At 52.2% G+C, this 19,198-nt stretch overlaps 3 protein-coding genes and 1 pseudogene across 4 annotated transcripts; 2 read left to right on the plus strand and 2 right to left on the minus strand.

Annotated features, from left to right (window-relative positions):
* The first annotated feature begins 3,428 nt into the window (after positions 1–3,428).
* CD63 (CD63 molecule) lies at positions 3,429–6,672 on the plus strand. Its single transcript, XM_016165804.2, has 8 exons — positions 3,429–3,563; positions 4,139–4,215; positions 5,108–5,296; positions 5,485–5,559; positions 5,662–5,757; positions 5,867–6,004; positions 6,259–6,342; positions 6,522–6,672. The coding sequence occupies exons 2-8, from the start codon at positions 4,150–4,152 to the stop codon at positions 6,585–6,587; spliced, it is 714 nt and encodes a 237-aa protein (XP_016021290.2). The 5' UTR covers positions 3,429–3,563; positions 4,139–4,149; the 3' UTR covers positions 6,588–6,672.
* Positions 6,567–11,009, minus strand: RDH5 (retinol dehydrogenase 5). Its single transcript, XM_036237067.1, is given in 6 exon segments — positions 6,567–7,790; positions 7,793–7,887; positions 8,062–8,223; positions 9,595–9,853; positions 10,015–10,290; positions 10,293–11,009. Coding segments are annotated over 6 exon segments (1,053 nt in total). The 5' UTR covers positions 10,327–11,009; the 3' UTR covers positions 6,567–7,563.
* On the plus strand, positions 8,485–8,603 carry LOC118614723 (annotated as a pseudogene).
* Positions 11,010–11,171: 162 nt separating the features above from the next.
* BLOC1S1 (biogenesis of lysosomal organelles complex 1 subunit 1) lies at positions 11,172–15,418 on the minus strand. Of its 2 annotated transcripts, XM_016165805.2 has the most exons (4): positions 15,231–15,405; positions 14,433–14,505; positions 12,214–12,346; positions 11,702–11,905 (listed from the first exon to the last, which is right to left on the minus strand). In XM_016165805.2, exons 1-4 carry the CDS (start codon positions 15,289–15,291, stop codon positions 11,795–11,797), a joined length of 378 nt encoding a protein of 125 aa, XP_016021291.1. In that variant the 5' UTR covers positions 15,292–15,405; the 3' UTR covers positions 11,702–11,794. The 2 variants fall into 2 exon arrangements, with proteins under 2 accessions (XP_036092958.1, XP_016021291.1); XM_036237065.1 differs by lacking the exon at positions 12,214–12,346 and having other exon boundaries at positions 11,172–11,905; positions 15,231–15,418.
* Between the last annotated feature and the right edge of the window lie 3,780 nt (positions 15,419–19,198).

Here is a 19,198-nt window from a genome sequence, read left to right on the forward strand (position 1 = left end):
CCCTCCCCAGCGAAATGGCCTTGAGGCTGATGCACCCTTCATTTCCTCTCTCTCTCCCTCTTCCCCACCCCTCTCACTCATGTCTGTTTTCCCCTCTCACATCTCCCAACCTTTCTCATATCTTCCAACCTCCTTTATTCTCACCTCTATCGCCTCACACCTCTCCCAACCTTCGTTTTTTCCTTTCCTTTCCTTTCCTTTCCTTTCCTTTCCTTTCCTTTCCTTTCCTTTCCTTTCCTTTCCCTTCCTCCCTCCCTTTCTCTCTCTCTCTCTCTCCCCTCTCCCTCCTTCCCTCTTTCTTTCCTTCCTTTTCTTTGAATCTTTCTGTGGGGGAGGGGATACCTTCTCAGTTAGAGGTCTTTTATTTTTTTATGCCCATCGTGCCATGAATTCACAGGGAGTGGGTTCCAGCAGCTCAGTCTCCTTTACATTGGTTTTCACAAAATGTTCTTCTCTGGGTGAGCAGACTGGTGCTTCAGTCGAACCCAGGTACCTTTTCTTTGGCTTCTTTTTGGTCATTTTCCTTCGCATGTCTAGGGAATCTGTCTTAGCTCTTGGAGTGCTTAAATGCTCCATATGTACATTAATTCTCTTGGCAAGAGTCTTGCCCTTAACGTGTTTGTTTACAATAATGCCAGCCACATGCTGGGTAACACTGTAGACCCTCCCAGTTTTGCCATCCTAACATTTGTGGGGCATTCCTTTTGGAGCAGTGCCCATTCCCTAGGTGTCTACAACATTACCTTTCTCATAGATTTGCATGAATGTGGCCAAGGAACAACTCTATGTTTTTTTCCTAATTAATTATTTAAATTTTTCAATTACAGTTGGCACACAGCTTCATGCTCTCTAAAAGGCCTGGAGAACATACAGCAAGTGCCTCTCCTTCTTCCCTTGGTGTTGGTCATTTTGGTGAGTTACTAGAAGATGCAAATTAGGGCTGAAAGGCAACCCTTTCTCTTTCCTCCTCACTTTCCCCAAGTGTCCTCACTTCTCTCCGCCCCTGCCCCGCCCCCTGCCCCGCCCCTGCCCCGCCCCCAGCCTCTGCAGGTGGCAGTTCTGAGCTCACTGGTCCTGTTGAGTGGAGGGGAGAAGGTGTCTGGGCTCCCTGTATGCATATGGGCTTCAAGAGGCCTTGGGCACTAGCTGCAAGCTGCTGTGCATTGCACTTGGTCTGGGTCTGGCTGATACCTATGTGCTCTCAGATGGCACCACTTTCACTTGGGACACCTGTGGCCATCCTGCTTTGGCCCTGGGTAGAGGTGGAGGGCAGCCTGTGGCTCTGCTGTGTGGGGAGGGACAAGGGTACCCCTCTGAGTCATCTAGGACTCTTCCCACTTCCTCTCCCCCTCCCACAGGTAGGCAGTCACCCAGTCCTTTGATTTGCCTCTGAAATGACACCCAGATTTCCCTTCTTTCTGTGGTTCCAGCCTTCACTAGCTCTTCGATGGACTGTGGCAGTGATGTCCCAGGTATCTTTCAGGCCACTTGATATTTATTCCTACTCATTTCATTGTTGGCCCAGTTGCAAGATAGGTCACCCTCTCGAAACTTCCCACCACTCTCCACTGCCTTTAGAACATATCCGACAGAGACCTGTATTTTCCCGACAGTCCTGACATCTAGACTGTTTCATCTGGTGTTTCATCTAGTGTTCTGTGAAGTATTCCGAAACAAATTACAGATACATTTCTCCCTCAAATATTATAGTGTGCATCTTTAAAAAATAGAGAAATTTCCCTATATAATCATACTATCATCATAACTATTAAAAAAATATTTCTCATGTCTAATTCTCAGTCCATATTCAAATTTCCCCAGTTGTTCCCAAAACGTCTTTCACGGTTGGTTTGATTCAAAGGCCAAGCATTATGCTTGGTTGTTGTGTGTCTAAAGTTCTTAGTCTTCACTTCAGACTACCCTTCCTCCCGCCCATCTTTCACCACATCCTACCTAAGCTCTTTGAGCCATTCACACCCAACCTCCCATGGACTTTTGAATTACTTTTTTACAGGTGGCTCTTTCCTTGTCAGCGGAACTGAGAGCTTGCACCTTTAGTCTCTAAAGTCAGCTCAGAGAGCACCACCCACCTCTGCGAAATCCTTTCTTTTTCTTTTTCCTTCCTGGGCTGAGGTACCACCTGTCCCTCTCTCTGAGGTCATCCAGCTGCCACTAGAGGTTTCTGCTTCTGTTCACAGTGTATGCTTGGTTTTGCCTCCTGGCAGAGAGCAGGGCCATTGTCTTCTGCCTGCCTTGCTGGCTGCCCCTTCCCCCAGCACATGCCTGGCAATATAGAGGCAGCACAATAAAGAAACTGCTGAATACGCCTTTCTTCAGTACCTTCCTCCTCCTCCACAGCCTGCCTGCTGTGATAACTAGGGAGCAAGGTCCAGAATGGGCTTGGCGTGTCTTGCTGGAAGGTTGTGATCCTGGAAATCGGTTCTCAGCACAGCCCAGATCTTCTTCCTTTTGCTCTTGCAGTTTCTTTCCTTTTTTTGTGTACACACACCAAGACTCAGGAAGTGGTTCTTGAGTCAGGACCTTAGGAGCCTAAGGGGTGGGGCCCAGGCTGGGGCAGCCAGAATGTGTTGGCTAGTTCTGTCCTTGGCCCATTTACACAGCTCTTTCTGGGCACCACCATAGTACACGAGGGAGTGAGGCAGCTTGAGCCTGCCACCTCCCCTTCCAGCCTTCACCTGGCTTTGCTCTGTGGGATGAGGTCTATCTACTAGGATGGGATGGGGGAAATCCAGGGAATAGATGCAATGTCTGCCTTAGTGTCCGTTCACCCACCGTGACAGGCTGATCCAGGAGTGGTAGGGGCACAGACCTTGTCAATCCTCCCGCAAAGGGAGGGACCAGACTCTGATGGATCATGATTGACTGGGTGGAATGTTCTGGAGAAGAGTATCCTCTCCCTCTCAACCCATTATTCAGAAGACCTAGAAAATGGAGAAGGGTTTAACAGAGGGGCACAGGAACACGCACTCAAGGATGTTGCGGGGACTCCCAGGATGTAAGGCTGGGGATTTTTTGGAAGCGTTTATTTTGGCCTCATTCTATCCCGGGGAGCCGACAGCGCCCTCTGCCGTCGGGGATGGACTGGGGCTTGAACATAGATGGAGCCGGAGGAAGCGAGTGGGCTCTGGTGGAGGACGAGGAGGCCTGGGCATTCATTCCTGCTTTTGGCTACCAGACAGAACCAGGCGGCGCTCGGTTCTTCTCTCCTACCTCAGTTGGCAGGGGTGGGGGGCTCCAGAAGAGGGCAACTGAGGTCCTGCCCCTGGTGCCTTACCCCAGCAGGGGTAGGTGCTGTCTTCCGGGTCCGGGCCCCTTGGCCTTGACCCAGCCGAGGGATCGGCCCTCCCCTCCGCGGCTGGGTGACTCAGGCCACAGCTGTTCCCGCGTCACATGAGGAAGGCCGGCGGCCACACGGCCGGGGAGGGGGCTGGGGCTGGAGGCTGGGGCGGGGCCGCGCGGCGGGCGGGGCCGGAGCCGGGGGGCGCAGCTAGAGAGCCCCTGAGCGGCGGCGGGAGAGGATCGCACCGCGTCGCGGAGCCCAGGTGAGGCGGCAGCCAGCTCAGCTGCGGGGTCTGGGGGGTCGCCGGCAGCCCCCTTCTCTAGGTTCGCCCAGGTCTTCGAAGACCCGCCGCACTCCGGGTCTCTCCGAGGCTCTCTCAACTTTGTAACTTTGAAAAGTTCCAGAGGCCCGGGCCGGGCGGGGAGCGGTGGGGGTGCCGGTCGCATCTTATTTTTGGGGGTGGTCAGAGCGGAGTGGGAAGCGGCTAGCGGTCAGGCTCGGGCTGAGGACCGTGTTCGGGACTGGTCGGGCGGGGAGGGGGTATTTAACGCCTGGGGCTGGCGGCCGAGGGTGGGCGACGGTCTCGCGCCCCGGCTTGCGCCCTCGGATCTGTCCCGGGAGGCGGCGGGCGGGCCTGGGCTGCGCGGCCGTCGCCCCCACCCCTCTCGGGCCTGGGAGGAGAGGGGGCTGGGAGACGTGGATCTGACCGCGGGTTTCCGTGTGGGCGGGGCCGGGAATGGGGGCGGAGCAGGGAAGGCCTCGAGGGCCGCCAGGGAGCCTGGAAGCCAAGGGCCCCCTCGGCCGGTTCTAATCCCCCTGCCCTCCCTTCTGCCCCAGGTCCGGCAGCCATGGCGGTGGAAGGAGGAATGAGATGTGTCAAGATCTTACTCTACGTTTTTCTGTTGGCCTTTTGCGTGAGTAGGGAGTTGAGGGGACGATGGGAGGGTGCTGGCGGGGTGCGGGGAGACCTGGCTTCGGAGTGCAGAGGGTTGAGGGACCAGGAATGAAGGCAGCTGGAGACCAGATGTGGAAAGAAAGCCCGGGGAACGGCCGAAGACAGCATGGTCACCCCGTCCTCCAGCCTTCAGGGACCTCTGAGGCTGGTTTGGATGAGAATGGTCAACCTCGGTACTCAGCACCTTCACCCAATTCCTGGCCCTTCCTGTCTGGTGACCCGGCCGCTTGCGATAGGGGCAGTGGGGCAACCAGCCAACGGCTGATGTACTGATGCTATCTCCACACAGCAGGGGGCTACCCTGCCTTCCCCACCCTCCTCCAGCCTTTCTCCATTCTCCATCTCATCATTTCAATCAACCCTCTTCACCCCTCCCAGCTGCTTGGGGGTGGGGAAGGGCTCTGCCCACCTCAATTTGCTCCTGCTCTGGGCTCCTGCCTTGAGAGGTTACTGTTTGTCCAGGGAGGGGCACATCCAGGGAGGGGTACACACCGCTCCTGTCCCCTTCTCTGGGCCTAGTTGGCGGGGGAACCCTAGTCACTGCTGATAGGGATGGGTTGGGCATGGAGGATAGTGAGAGGGCAGTTCTGGGAGCCCATGAGGCCCAGAGGAAGTACTACTCTATTAGGAATATGTGCCCTGCAGTCAAGGCTTTCGGGGAACTTCTCTTTTTGCATTTGAACAAACTGGGCAAAGATGGGTTATTCTCTTGCCCCACAGTCAAAAGTTTCCTGGCGGGGTGAGATCCCTGACCTGGTTAAGTCTGTGTCCTGGGTGCCCTCGCTGCCTTCCACCACGGAGGGTTGATGGGGTTGTGGTTCTGGACTAACCCTGACCTGCCTTCCTTGCAGGCCTGTGCGGTGGGACTGATCGCTGTGGGTATAGGGGCCCAGCTCGTCCTGAGTCAGACCATCAGCCAGGGGGCCACTCCTGCCTCCATCTTGCCTGTGGTCATCATTGCAGTGGGTGCTTTCCTTTTCCTGGTGGCTATTGTGGGCTGCTGTGGGGCCTGCAAGGAGAACTACTGTCTTATGATCACGGTGAGTGAGGCATGGGGCCAGTGTGGGTGCTTGGGACTTCTGGAAGGTCACTTCTGTTTGGCAGTCACGAGGGTGAGCGAAATGAGGTGGAGAGGCAAAAATCTTTGTGAGTGTTCCAGAGACTGGCTGGGCCACAGCTGGCCCCACACTCAGATTCCAAACCTGACTCCCATCCTTTGCTCCTGCAGTTTGTTATCTTCCTGTCTCTTATTGTGCTGGTGGAGGTGGCTGCAGCCATTGCTGGCTATGTGTTTAGAGACAAGGTAAGCAGGGAATAAGGGGAGGGCCCTGTTACGGAGGCCTAGCTGCTCTGGGACCCAGGTGCCTTGAATTCTGACCTCAATAATGCCCCTCTTTACTCCTAGGTGATGTCAGAATTTAATAAGGACTTCCGACAGCAGATGAAGGATTATCCAAAACAGAACCAGACGGCTTTGTTCCTGGACGGGATGCAGGAAAATGTGAGTAGGGTTGCTTGGAGCAGGGGGAATGGGGGTAGAAGATTCTTATCTCCATATTGAAGGTGGATTTTCACTTAACAACCTCCCCCATATCTCTTCTCTCCCCCAGTTCAAGTGCTGTGGGGCAGCTAACTACACAGACTGGAAGACCATCTTTGAGTCCAAAGCCCGAGTCCCTGACTCCTGCTGTGTCAATGTCACTCAGGGCTGTGGGATTAATTACAATGTGAAGGAGATCTATACTGAGGTAGGGAGAAGGCTGAGGTGAGGTAGCAGGGGACTTGGGAACTTGGGTAATGTTTCAAGAGGTGAGAGGAACCAAGGATGGAGGTGGAGAGGGTTGGGGCTCTGGGAAGTCGGAGACCAGGGATGGGGAGGAGGTAGGGGAACGGTAGGGGTGAGGTGGAAGGTATCAAGGGTCAGGGAGAGACCGATGGACCAGGGGAGGTGGGTAGGAAGTATCTGATGTTGTTCTTGCCCTGTGCGCCTCCCATCCTTCAGGGCTGTGTGGAGAAGATTGGGTCCTGGCTGAGGAGCAATGTGCTGTTGGTGGCTGCAGCAGCCCTGGGCATTGCCTTTGTGGAGGTGAGAGGCACCCTTGGGATTCATTCCAGGGCATCTGGGGAGCAGGGGCAGTGGGCAGGAAGGTGCTGAACAGGAGGTACCGGTCTGGGGAGGGGAGCCCTGGGAATGTTTGGAGTCTCTTGGGTGGGTTGGTGGTATTTTGCCCTTCTGACTCCTCTCCATCTCCTCTTTCCTTCTAGGTCCTGGGAATTGTCTTTGCCTGCTGCCTTGTGAAGAGTATCCAAAGTGGCTATGAAGTGATGTAGGGAGTCTGGTTTCTTCAGCCCCTCTTCTAAGAGGGTGGGGTAATATACTCCATGTTTTTCAATTAAACGGATTATTTTTTCAGACCGAAGACAGTCTCAGTTTTTCTTAAAGAGTGATACTTTATCCCTTCCCCTCTCCTCTGGGACCTTGTTCTATTTGTACCTCTGGGACAGGCAGGCCCATTTTTTTTGGGGGGGGGAGGTGTTTGGCAAAAGGGGGTTTTGCCGAAGTTGGTTGGGCTGGAGGTGGAAATGGGGATTGGGAAGAGGCTGTGGCCCACTGCCCTCCCTGTCTCCTAGTCGCGTGCTGCCAGGCTCAGTGCTATAGTGTTCATGAAGCCATTTCCTGCAAAAGTCAAAAGGATTCCCCACAAAGGCCCTACCTGGGAGAAGCCAGCCCACGTCTACCATGGACATCTTCTCCCCTGGCTTTTTGTCTGCCTCTGAGAGCCTGGCTCCTTTCAGGGTGGTGATAGGTTGCTTTGACATGTGTGTGACCAGTGTCCATCCTTCTTGTCTTAGATTATAGATTATTTAAGTAGGTACTGCCTTTTTGCCATGGAGACCACCCAACCTGGCCCTGACGCCTCCCCACCACCTTCCCTTGCCCCTCAAAAAACACGACGGCCATTCCCACTCTAAACACTGAATTACAACATTGCTCCATGTAGAAAATAAAGGAAACGTTCAACAGTGCTCTCTGCTGGCCATTTCTTTAGGTGCAGCTTCAAAGATCACCTGGAGATCCAAGACAGCCCCCTTGCGCCCCCCAGTGGGTGGTAGTCGTTTTGTCAGCACTAAATAGGCCAGTGATTCTGGGCAACATCAGCCTAGGGTAGTCAGCATTTATATGGGGTGCCTTCATTTCTGTCCACTAACTTTTATTGAGTGCCTATTTTGTGCCAGGCACCAGGCAGTACCAGGGTGTGGACAAATAAAGTCCTTGTACTTGAACAATCTTGCTGGAAGGCTGGATTCAGTAGACTGCCTGGGCAGGCTTGGGAAGGAGCCAGGTGAGCACAGCATCCACCAGGCTGGCTGGCAGGTAGGAGGCTGACAGCCAGAGCAGCTTGGCATCCCAGCCTGGAATGTAGCGAGTTCTGGGGTGACGAGCAGTCAGGGCATGCTCCACGCACCTGCTCACCTTGGTCAGGTCCGGGTCACAGATTAGGTTCAGGAAGCGCTTCTGCACTTTCAGCCCTCAGCCCAATGGGTGGTTGTAATCAGCATCCCCGTCCCACTCCAGCCCATTCCAGGCTCTCTCTGTGGGTCCCAGGGCTTGTTGCCCCACAGAGGGATCCTTAGTCCCATGCCCAGTTTGGGGAGTGGGCAGGCTCCACCTGGTCTGGGTGTTCTATGGCATCTTGGTCACCCTCCCTCCCTCACTGCCCTCCCTACCTCCTCCCAGCAGGCTGGTGCAGGACTGGTTTTTCTGGTACTCTCATTTCCCTTCATGTGCTCCAGCTACTTACACTTGGTGAGGAAGGCCTCCCCATAACAGGCTTGTGTGGCTGGAGGCAGCCGTGCCCAGTAGGCCTGCAGGGTATTCCCCAAACTCTCCAGATTTTACGCAGGGGTTTGGAAGAAGCCAGGTTCTATGATGGAGACTTGTACCCCAAAAGGAGCGACATCCCACCTGAAGTGGGAGCAGAGGGAGGTTTCTGGGTTCTTGCCCTTACAGCGATGGGATGTTCAGGGACATGGGTGGGGGGGCTAAGATGGGAAAGTTACCACAGACCAGGCACCAGGGTTCTGACAGTAAGGGATATCTCTGCTGCCCTAGGATGAGGAACAAATGGAATGGGATGGGAGGCATATTTAAGATTTGTTTTCCTTTGTATTCTCTTCTGTAACTTAGAGCAGGGGTCAGCAAACTTCTTTCAATACTGCAGGCCTAGTCTACGGCCAAGCCACCCTGGACATGCCTGATCTCGTCTAATCTTGGAAGCTAAGTAGGGTTGGGACTGGTTAGTACTTGGATGGGAGACCACCCAGGAATACCAGGTGCTGTAGGCTTTAAAAAAAATACTGCAGGCCTAAAAATTAATATTACATAGGTACTTATATAACCATTTAAAATGTAAAAGCCATTATTAGCTTGTAGGCAGCTGGCCAGATTTGGCCTGAGAAACAGTTTGCCAACTCCAGACGAAGAACCCTTTTCCCTCGCTCCCAGGATACAGGGTTGAGTCCTGGGTGCTAGATATGAAGGGTGTAGACTGGTATTTGCTGGGAGGAAAGTGAGAATACATCCAACCACCCCAGCACAGATGTACAAGTCCAAGTATAAAGTATATGTTCCATGGTGCCAATTGGAAAATTAAAAGACCAAGGGATAGGGACAACAGTCAATATAGAAATTATTTGCCGAGTGATGGTGATGAAGGCAGGCTTCCTTCAGAAGGTAGGCTTGGCTTGGGGAACTTGTACTTCTACTCAAAATTCAGGCCTTCCTCCTGTGTTGTCCTTCTCAAGTCTCCCTTGTCATGGGACTTTGAACATTATTGTCTAAAGATGAGGGGCAGAAGGACAGAATGACAAGGTTCTGTAGGTGAGAAGACAGTCCCAGTGTGGTCCTGGGTAAATTATGTTACTCTTAAGGGTGTTAATACCTTCCCCTTATAGGGTTGCTAGGAGAATTAATGAGAAGACATTATGTAAAGGTACCAGCTCATCGTAATAGTTGTTATTAATAATAACACTAATAATAATGATAGAAGGCTTTCTGGGCCATTTTCTATATGCCAGGCACTGCTGAGGCCTTACATGTACCTCATTTTACTCATAACATCCATGTGGTAGGTCTCCTCATTCTGATTTAACTGAGGTAAATGGAACTAACTTTTAAGGTTCACATGAGAGGCTGGGATTTGAACCTATTAAGCCCTAAACTGTCTCTTCTGAAGTATTCCACATGTTTTGGTCATCTCTGCAGGGCAGACACTAATTCTTTTGTCAAGTGAGCTGCCCTTGGGGGGCTGGGAGCCCAGGGCCCTGCCCCCCTCACCTCAGGGTGTCTGAGAAGGCCTCCAGGGCAAATTTGGAGACATAGCAGCCCCCACCAATGGCTGCCAGGCGACCCAGGATGCTGGTGATGTTCACCACGCGGCCCCGGGCCTGTTGCAGTAGGGGTAGCAGGGCAAGGGTGACACTGATGGGGCCTAGTGTGTTCACATTCAGCACCTCATGGAAGTCATTTCGGGCCAGCCACTGTGTGGGCCCAAGTATACCAGCCACACCAGCATTATTCACCAGACAAAAAAGCCCTGTGGAGAGGTGAGACGGATACTGACGGGAGGTGAGGCACTGCAGTGGTGCCTTTCCTTCCTAGACCTGGGCTCCTTCCCCTCACAGTCCCTCTGGCTTCCCACAGCCCCTGCCAGTGAACACCCTATACCATGTTCCTGGTGGCCCGAACCATACTTACCTGTTTCCCCAACATGTGTTTCTACCCACTTAGTTGCCTGCTGGACACTCTGGAGATCAGTGACATCCAGTGGGGTGGTATGGAGTCGGGGGGAGGCTACCTGCTGTAGATTCTCTGCCCCTGATGGGGTCAGGCAGCTGGCCAAAACGCGGAAGCCTCTCTGATCCAGTCTCAGTGCCAGAAACCTCCTGAAGCCCGAGTCACAACCGGTGATGAAGATGAAGGCATCGCTTGGGGGCAGGCTCTGCTTGTCTCTGAGCACCCACATGCTACCAAGAGGAAGACAACTCCCAGCAGGAGGGGCACCCACATGGCTGCAGTCCAAGTGACCTCCAGGTGGCAGCCAAGGCTGGGCAGAAAAACTTGTCTATTTTACTCTGGCTCCTAATATCCTCCCTATTAGTCTCTGGTCTCAGCAGTTTGAGGAATAATCTGCTTGACAGATAAGAGACAAATTATGCCTCATTTGGGAAAGCAAACAATCTGGGAAGACCATATATTAATGGCTAACTCAGTGAAAACCAGAGGAGCCGGATCTTCTTGTTTGCTGTCATCTCCTCTCTCCTGCTAAACCAGGGAGATCTGAACTCTCTAAATGTAAGCTGGACTTTGTTTTAGGAAACATATATAGGGCAAAGAGTCCTGCATTTTAGTCCTTGAGGCTCCAAACTTACTGTGTAACACCGAGGATCTCACTGAGCCTCTGAACTTGTCTTCTCCTTTGCCAACAGAGACTAACACCCACCACATCCACCGGGGAGTTATGGAAGATCAAAGGAGAGCATGTGAGGAAGCACATTAAAAGCTTAAAGCTTTGAGCTGTCAATACATGTAATATCTTGCAAGTTTTCCCCTAGCATCCCAGTTTCCAGTATCTTGCTTACCTCCTCTGGAGAAAGCTGGGAGGTACAATACCGGACACTTCTTTTGCTTGTTTGAGAGACTGCTCCCAGTCTTTCCAGGCTCCCATTCGAGCTGTAGCTAAGGCCAACGTCGGCAGCCGGCAGGCAGCCGGGGGACTGGTTGCCAGAGCTATTAAGTGTGTGTGAGCTGGAGTGGGGGAGGGCTGGGAGGAGGAGCCAGAAAAGCTGGAGCCTGCCAGCTGAAGCCAGGGAGTGGCATAGACCTGGCATGCAGGACCCATTTCTTGGCTATCTTTTCCAGCCAGGATTCCTGACCATCTCTGTCATAGACTCCCAGGAGGAGGGATGTGTCAAGGATGGCTGCTGTCCCTCTTTATTGGTGACCTTAGACCTGCCATTCCTCCCCCTTCATGCCTAAAGTACCCAATGCCCAAGAGTTAATCTTTGGCTGGGTCCAGACTCATGACACTGCTTAGCACCAGGCTGGGAGGGGCCATGAGCACATGGAGAGGCAGAGCGCCAGAGCTGAGACCAGACCCACTCCCTGTCTTATTTCTCCTCAGCAGGAAACTGAAGTCCTGACTGAGGAGCTTGGGGCAGGGCCCACTGGGACCTTCTCTGGGAGGTGTGGGGAACTCCTACCCTCTGCTTCCCCACCAGGCACCTAAACCAGGCCCAAGGAGGAAAAGAGAGTTGGGATAATAAGAGGAAGCTAGTTCCATCCTCTACCCAAAAGGTGCCTATCCCTCAGGAAAACAGTCTCTGACCCTTCCACCTCTACTCCCCATGCTGAGTTAGTAGCTCCTTAAAACATACCACAGAGAAATGGAGGCTTGTGTTTTATTCGTGGCCTGTCAGCCTCCCTCCTGCCCCATGGGGAGGTAGGAGGAGAGGGGTAGAGGGGGAGGGAAGAGGGGCTAGGACTGGGCTGACTGCAGCTGTCCTTTGTAGACGTATTCCAGGGCGGTGGCAATGGTGCGCATGTCCAGCTCAATGCTCCGAGCCCAGTTCTCCACATCCCCGATTTCCTGGGAAAGGGAGAGCGTGGGAGTCCATGAATCAGAGCAAGTAGAGTAAGAGGAAACTAGTTCCATCCTCTACCTAGATTCATCACCTAGGGAATGAATGGGGCACTTTCCACACATCTTGTACAAAGGGGTTTGCTTGGATCTACCAACTGCCTTTACCTCTTTCTCTAGCTTCTCTGACTGGGGGCATAGATGGGGTTTCTGGGACCATCCCTACTTCTTCTTTAACCCCAGGCCTTAGGTGACCTGACTGGAGGCCATCAGTGGGGGCCCAGGATGGAGCTGGTGATGTAGGGAGCATGGCTCACCTTGAGTGCCTGGTTGAAGTTCTCCACCATCCCGATCCATTGGCCTGTCTGCTTGGCAAACTGAGCAGCCTGAACCTGCAGGGTCTTCACCTCATGGTCCAGCTTTCTCTGGTTCATGTAGGCCTGGGCCACACTATAGGTTGGAGGAGGGAGGAGGTTAACTCATCCAACTGGTAGGAGTGGTCTCCAGGACTAATATCCCACTGCAAGAATGGGAGGCCAGCCGGGAGTCAGGCTGGGGAAAACCTAGTGATTTTGGCCATTCTGGGATGTTATGCAAAAGAGACTATTTATATGCAAATGAACCCAGCTCCTTCCTCCCACTCCAGGATTCCCAGAAGAGCCTAACTGGGAGCTGACTAGAAACATATCATATCCTACCCCACAAAGGAGTTCCTGAAGCTGGATGGGGGAAGAGAGAACTAACCTGGGGCGGGGGGCAGCTATCCCTGAGAAAGAAGCTGGGAAAATCTAGCAGCAGGGACACATCTGGCAGTGATTGGAAGCCCAGGGATCTGTGCAAGAAGTTAGGAAGGAACTTGGGCCACTCCCTGAATCTGGGGTGGGATGGGAGAGCAACCCCCTCCCCAGGAACTCAGGGTCGAGAGAAGATCTCCCAGGGGCTGCTTTTTGGCTCTCAGTCTCTCTCCCAACCCTTTTCCTTTCGCCCACACATATGAATGAACACACATGCACACTTCTCCCTTCTGCTCCGTGCAATAGTTTCTCTTTTCTTCTCAGTCAAGGTGCTGGCTGCAGTCAGGTTGGTGCCTGCCCCTGTCCCCTCCCAACCCTCCTGCAATAATTGCGCAACAACTGTGTAACAATTTTTTTCTCTTATTGGCTGGTGAATCTTTCACTGCCCACCCCCAAGCTCTAGGTCAGCTGGGAGACTCCACATCCGGTGGCCCCACCCACTGGAATCTGTGGGGGCTGGAGGAGGCATGGGGTTGGGCGGGGTGGGAGAGAGTGGGAAGGACACCTGACAAGGGCTGAGATAGATGAAGCCTTTGTCTTCCCTTCTGGGGACTGAGAGGAGCTGTGGGCAGTAACACAAAACCTTTTCTAATCTGGCTTTGGTTTAGCTGCCCTCAATCTAAAAGTGGGGTGGCCCCTGGCAAAGAAAGAGGAGAGAGAGAAGCCTGGGCCAACCTCACAGCATAGCCTGGGAGGTGCCAATGTGGGATGGAGGAAAGGGGGTAGACCCTGTCTTTTCTCTTTGGGGACAGCTGGGCCATGGTGGGAGGGGGAGTGTAGGAGCTGAAATAGTAAAAGCAGGGGGCTTCCAATGCTTCACGATTCCCCTGGGAGTTTCTGAAATCTGTTTTTCCTGTGACTTCCTGCTTTTTATTATTCATACTGAGTGAAGGGAGAGATCTGAAGGTGGTGGTGGTGGTAGTGGTGGTGGTAATGAGGGGCTGTGGAGATCAGAGGCCCCCGACCACAGCTTTGTCTTCCCCTAATCTTCCCCAGAAATGAGTAATGAAGATGACAGCCCCTGCCTGGCTCACTTGGGTGACTCAGTCTCTGGATTCACAACCAAGCTATTCTACTTGCCCTGGCGTGGAAGGCATCACACTGCCGCCTTTCTTCCAACGGACGGCCTATCAAATCATCATCTCTGCACTCTTCAGGGTCAAGAGACAATATTCTTTGCTCCTTCCCAAGTCCTTGGTTGTTACTGGCATTCTCATTTAGGACTGGAGCAGGGAGTGGTCCCTGGAGACCCAGAAGGAAGGGCAGGGACAGCCTGGGTCTGCTGTAGCTCTTGGCATAGGTTCTGCTCTCACCCTCACCAGCTGTGTCATCTCTTTCCTGCCAGCTGCTCCCCAGGCTTGCCAGAGGGTGGGAGGTAGAGAAGGAGAGGGCAGTAAGCTGTGGTGAAGGAGGGTGCCCTCCCTCCCACCAAAGTGACAGCTGGACTTGGAGGGGTGAGGGGAGGTTGGCAGATGGCATCAAGTCATGAGCACTAGGGAAGTCATTGTGGGGAGGGGGTTAGTCTGGCTGTCCTTCCAACCAGTGCGGCTGCTCCTCCCTGCCCAATGTTAAGGGTCAGAGCTGACTCAAGCCTCTGTCCATAAACTTAAACCGAGTGGGGGGAAGGGTAGAGGAATGAGTGGAAAATCACATCCCCTCAAGAGCAATCTGTACCCGATAGACCTTGCCAGTGCCTAAACTTGGGTCCGGGGCGGCCGGTGTCAATGGGGAGAGGTTCATACCCCACATTGAGGTGATCCACCAAAGCTTCGGTCAGGCAGGTCGCTGCAGTGATAGCCTCTCGTCTTCTCTTCTCTGGGGGGAGGGGAGAAAGGGATCGGAGTGCCGACTTGGTTTTTTGAGGGGTGGTACTGAAGGTTCCCCACCCACTCATTACTCTTCTGCTACCTGCAGGAATATCTCAACTAATCTCAGAGTGCCAGAGCTAAAAAGGACTTTGACAAACATAAAACAAGCCCTTTCATTTTAGAGGTGAGGAAGCTGGTTGTCTGAGAGGGGAAGCGATTCGTCAAGGGGCGCTAATGAGTCAGTGGCAGCGTCCAGGGCTCCCCAGACTCCCAGGCACTCTTTTCCCACTTTCTTGGCCTAATGACTGGCAACTCCGGATTCTCAGTCCGCATTCAGAAAACAAGAGCCCCACGCCTGTTTCGGTGGTTTCAGGCCTCCAAGAATTCCATCTCAGTCGGGTCCCCAATACCCTCCTCGCTTTAGGAGCGTCCCTTCCAGGGTGAGAGGCTGCCTGGACCAATTGGCGCAGCGTTCCAAAAGCAGGGGGCGGAACTAGGAAGCCGCGGTGACAGCGAGGGGGCGTTACCGAGGGGACAGGAGTGTTGCTACTGGGCCCAGAGCCCGCGGGCACGTGAACGGAATTTTCAGAAAAGCCACCCCTCCCCCTTCCGATGCCCGTGCCCACCAGCCCGCGTCCTTCCCGGGATCTGGGCCGTTACTCGAGGTCCTGGCCCGGGGCTGAGGCTAGGCCGCGGCGGGAGAGAAAACCGCAGACCGGATATTCAGCTCACCCTGCAGCTCCTTGCGTTCATTCTGCTTGGCCTGGTGTTCCTTCAGCAGGCGGGAGAGCATGGTCGCTAAGGGCTGGGGCCTGGGTGCTGGGGGCTGGGCAGGGCCGGCCCCCTCCGACTCCGGGAGCTGGAACTTACACCTCGGCGTCAGTGGGGCCCGAGTCACGTGACCTTAATGTCACGTGAGGCCGAGAAACCGCCCCCTCTTCGAGGCAAGGTTGGCAGATAGTGAAGATCTTGGCTGGGAAGGGAGGGAACAGTAGAGGGTTGGGGGCAGGTGAGCTCTCGTCTATTGGGGGCTCTCTTTTTGGTGAGTGCTGAAATTTTTCCTTTAGCACTCATTGCAGAGTCCTTTTTAAACGCCTCCTTTGGAACTCAGGCTTGCGGGGTGGTTGGTGGGGGTTGCTGTTGCCAGGTTGTCCATCATAGTTTGGTTGTTGAGAGAGCAGAGGCTCCCTGGACTCATTGAAATTCCTTTCCCTCCTCGCTTTTCCCTCCTGGCAGCTCCGGCCAGTTCTCAGTTGATTCTTAGCTCCCTCTTTCTAGGAGGGATCACTTTTCTTTCTAGTCCAGCTCACTCTCTTCTCACCACCCCGGCGAGGTCCCTTAGCGCTGGGGGGTCATTGTAGACAAGCAGCATTATAGGCGTTTCAAGCGGCCTCCTAGGGAGCTTTGCTAATTTGGCCGGCTATGTGCAGTGAGTGCGCAATTCCATCTCTGTCCTTTTGTGGTCAGAGAATGAGAACCCATTTCAGTCTCACTAGAAGAATAAGTGCTGCTGTCAAAGTAAAAGGTAAATTATATAACACCTCTCTGAACTAAGAAAAATGCTTCCGGGATTAATTCCAATAAGAAAACATTATAAACATCATCCACATATTCTTGCCACTGCCAGTCTCTTTTGGTGCACTGTGCAGTAACACGCTGGCTGACTTTGGCCAAGTTGCTTACCCATACTGGATTTGGGTTTTCTCCTTAGTAAAATAAAGGGACTGGATTAAATAAGTCATTGGCAATCCTGGCTAAACAGTAGAATCACCTGGGGAAGTTTTTAAAAATGCCCTGGCCCTAGACTAATTAACTAGATCTCTGAGGGGTGGAGCCCAGGCTTAAGTATTTTTTAAAAAGTTGTTATAAAATGAGTTGAAGGTTGAGAATCACTGTACTAAACCCTATCTAAAGCTATTTTCAACTTTGGCATTCTCTCATTTTGTGATTCAGTTACATAGTTGAAAATTGACTTCATTACATCAGCTCGCAGTGGGAGGAGACATGGGTGCTGATTGAGGTGGAATAAAACTCATGTACAGAGCAGTGAAGTAACAGAGCTCACAAGTGGCAGAACTAGGATACAAATCCAGGCTATCTGACCCCAGAGCCTGAGTATAACCACTGCACTATACTGCATACGCCACGGGAGATACCCCAGGAGGGGAGGTTCTGTCTCTTGTCACTGTGCCCTTCCATCTTGTGGGGCATCAGTTGAAGGGAATACTGGAAGGGGAGGGGTTTTTGGGAAGAGGCTCTTATCCAGAGAAGGGCTGATCAATAGAAGCGGGAAGAGTGAGAACATCACAGTAGCCTGGCCCAATCTTTCCCCCACTCTGGCTTCAGCTTTTAATTGCAGTGAGCAAGCAAAACAGAGGCAGATTGGAAGGTGCCTGGTGCATCACTCCCAGAGCTGTGGGGCCTGAGAGAGAAGGGTAGGGGTTGGAAGGGATGTCAGAGAATGGTGACCTGGGGGATGTGAGACAGAGGGCAGGGGCCAATGAGGGAGATTGGTGTTGGGGGTTTCAGCCATCAGACTGTGAATGTTAAGAAGAAGCTAAGAGAGAGTGACAGGTCCATCCTATATTACCCTCACCCCACTTGGCACTACCATCTGACATTTTCACAATCAGTATAGAGACTGCCAGGATTCTGCAGACATCAGCCCTGCCCTCCTCTCCCACGCACTGGCTGTTCCTTTGCCCTAGAGGTGGGCAGAGGACATGGGTACCTAGGGACCACAGATGATCTCTCCAGGCTCATCCTCTAGCTTCTTTTTTGGGCCCTTCTTGTTCACTGTCTAATCTCAGTTTCTGTTGTGATTGAAGCTCAACCCCACCTGCCGGTGGTAGAGATGGATACAAAGTGCACGCATATTTGGAGAATGACTCTTGAAATTTGAAATCTCTTTCTGCCCACCTCTCCTTACAATTTACCACCCAGATTATTTTCCCTTAGAATGAATGAATGCAACTCCATGCATTCATCTCATCTACCTATTCTTTTGAGGTCTCTTTCAGAGTTAACTTTAATTAGTAAGCTTCAAGCTGACTGGCTGGAATAAGCATTAGGGTCGGAAGCTGCTTAGTTGTTAGGGGTTGGGTGAGGACTGAGGGAGGACATGGCACAAGTGGAGGAGGCTTCTCATAGTGGGAAATCTGGCTGGGCTTCAAGAGGGGGCTGTTGGCGGTGTGGCCAAGTTCCAAATGTTGGCCTGAAGCCAGTGCTCAAAGAAAAAGGGCCCTCAAGGCAATTTAAATGGCTCTCTGTGGGAAGTGACCTCCCAGTTCTTTCCAAGATGCAAGGGTTTTTTCCTTGGATCCTCAAAGACCAGAGCGGTCAAGTCATGTCCCTACTGACTCCCCTCAATCACATTTATATTCTTTCTCTCCCAGCCACTCCCATAGTTCAAGCTTTGGCTACAGCCAGAATCCAGAGGCGGCAGAAGGATTCCAGTGCTGGAGAGGTGGGTGGGGTGAGAAAGTACTCGTGTTGTGTGTTGTGGGGAGGAAAAGGCTGACCCTGGGACACATGCTTCAAGGCTCTGCCAGATGAGGTGGAAGTAGAAGTTAACCCTCCAGTCTGTGTTCTGAAAGTGTTGGCTTGAAAGTTAGAGCAGCTGGAAAATAGGGATCTCAGATGGAGGGGAAAAGAAGGCCGTTAAAGGGGGAAGGGGCAGGAGAAGTTTTCAGCTTTTACTCAGACAAGGGCCAAAGTCTTTGCTGAGCTTGGGAATTTATTAATTTTAAAAATTATTTTGAAATAGTTATAGACTCAGAAGAAGTTGCAAAATAGTACTTGGAGTCCTATGTACCTTTCACCCAGCTTTCCCCTGTGGCAATATCTTATATAGTTGTAGGACAATATCAAAATCAGGAGGCTGAAGTGGGCAGTTAACTAGCCTACAGGCTTTGTCCAGTTTTCATCAGTGTTTTATATACATTTATTGTGTGTGTGTGTGTTCATGTAGTTCTATGCAATTTTATTCCAATTTATTTGTATAGATTCAAATAACTGTTATCAAAATCAAGGTACAGAATTCTTCATCACCACAAAGTAACTCCCTGTGCTATCCTTTTATATTTACCCCTCCCATCCCTGCCCCCTGGCAATCACTAATCTGTTTGTCATCTTTATAGTTTTATCATTTTTGCAATGTTTTATGAGTGGAATCAAATAGTATCAGCACTGGCTTTAATTTAATGAATTCCTAAACTCTTGACTCAAATACAAGAAGTTCTCTGACAGGTTGTTTATTCTAATGTTCAACTTCCTCCATTCTTGGGATCCTTCTAGAATCTTCATTCCCCCCTTTATCAACAATATTCCTACAATATTGCTCCACTCCAACAATTGGTCTCACTTCTCCTTCAGGGAAAATCTACATGTCTAAACTTAACTAGGCTGCTCTAGGGCTCTTGTATGTCCCTACCCTCCCCTGCCCCACTATTTATAGCCAGGCTAATTTTGGGTGGCCTTTCTCTCTTCTTTCTTGTTCTTTCCTCCTGTGGCCATGAGGTGACTTCTCAAATATTTGGGCAGAGGAGGTCAGAAGCAGATTCTTGGCATCTGATTTCAGCCTTGGATTTAGCGGGAACCAGTGGAGTGGAGCTGGGGGAGGCAGAAGCTGCAGGTGCAGAGGGGAAGGCAGCTGGGGTTCTAAAGCATTCTGATTGTGGCTGGGCTGAGTAGGGAGTCCC

Source organism: Rousettus aegyptiacus, unplaced genomic scaffold, assembly GCF_014176215.1.
Source record: "Rousettus aegyptiacus isolate mRouAeg1 unplaced genomic scaffold, mRouAeg1.p scaffold_m13_p_2, whole genome shotgun sequence".
Lineage (NCBI taxonomy): Eukaryota > Metazoa > Chordata > Mammalia > Chiroptera > Pteropodidae > Rousettus > Rousettus aegyptiacus.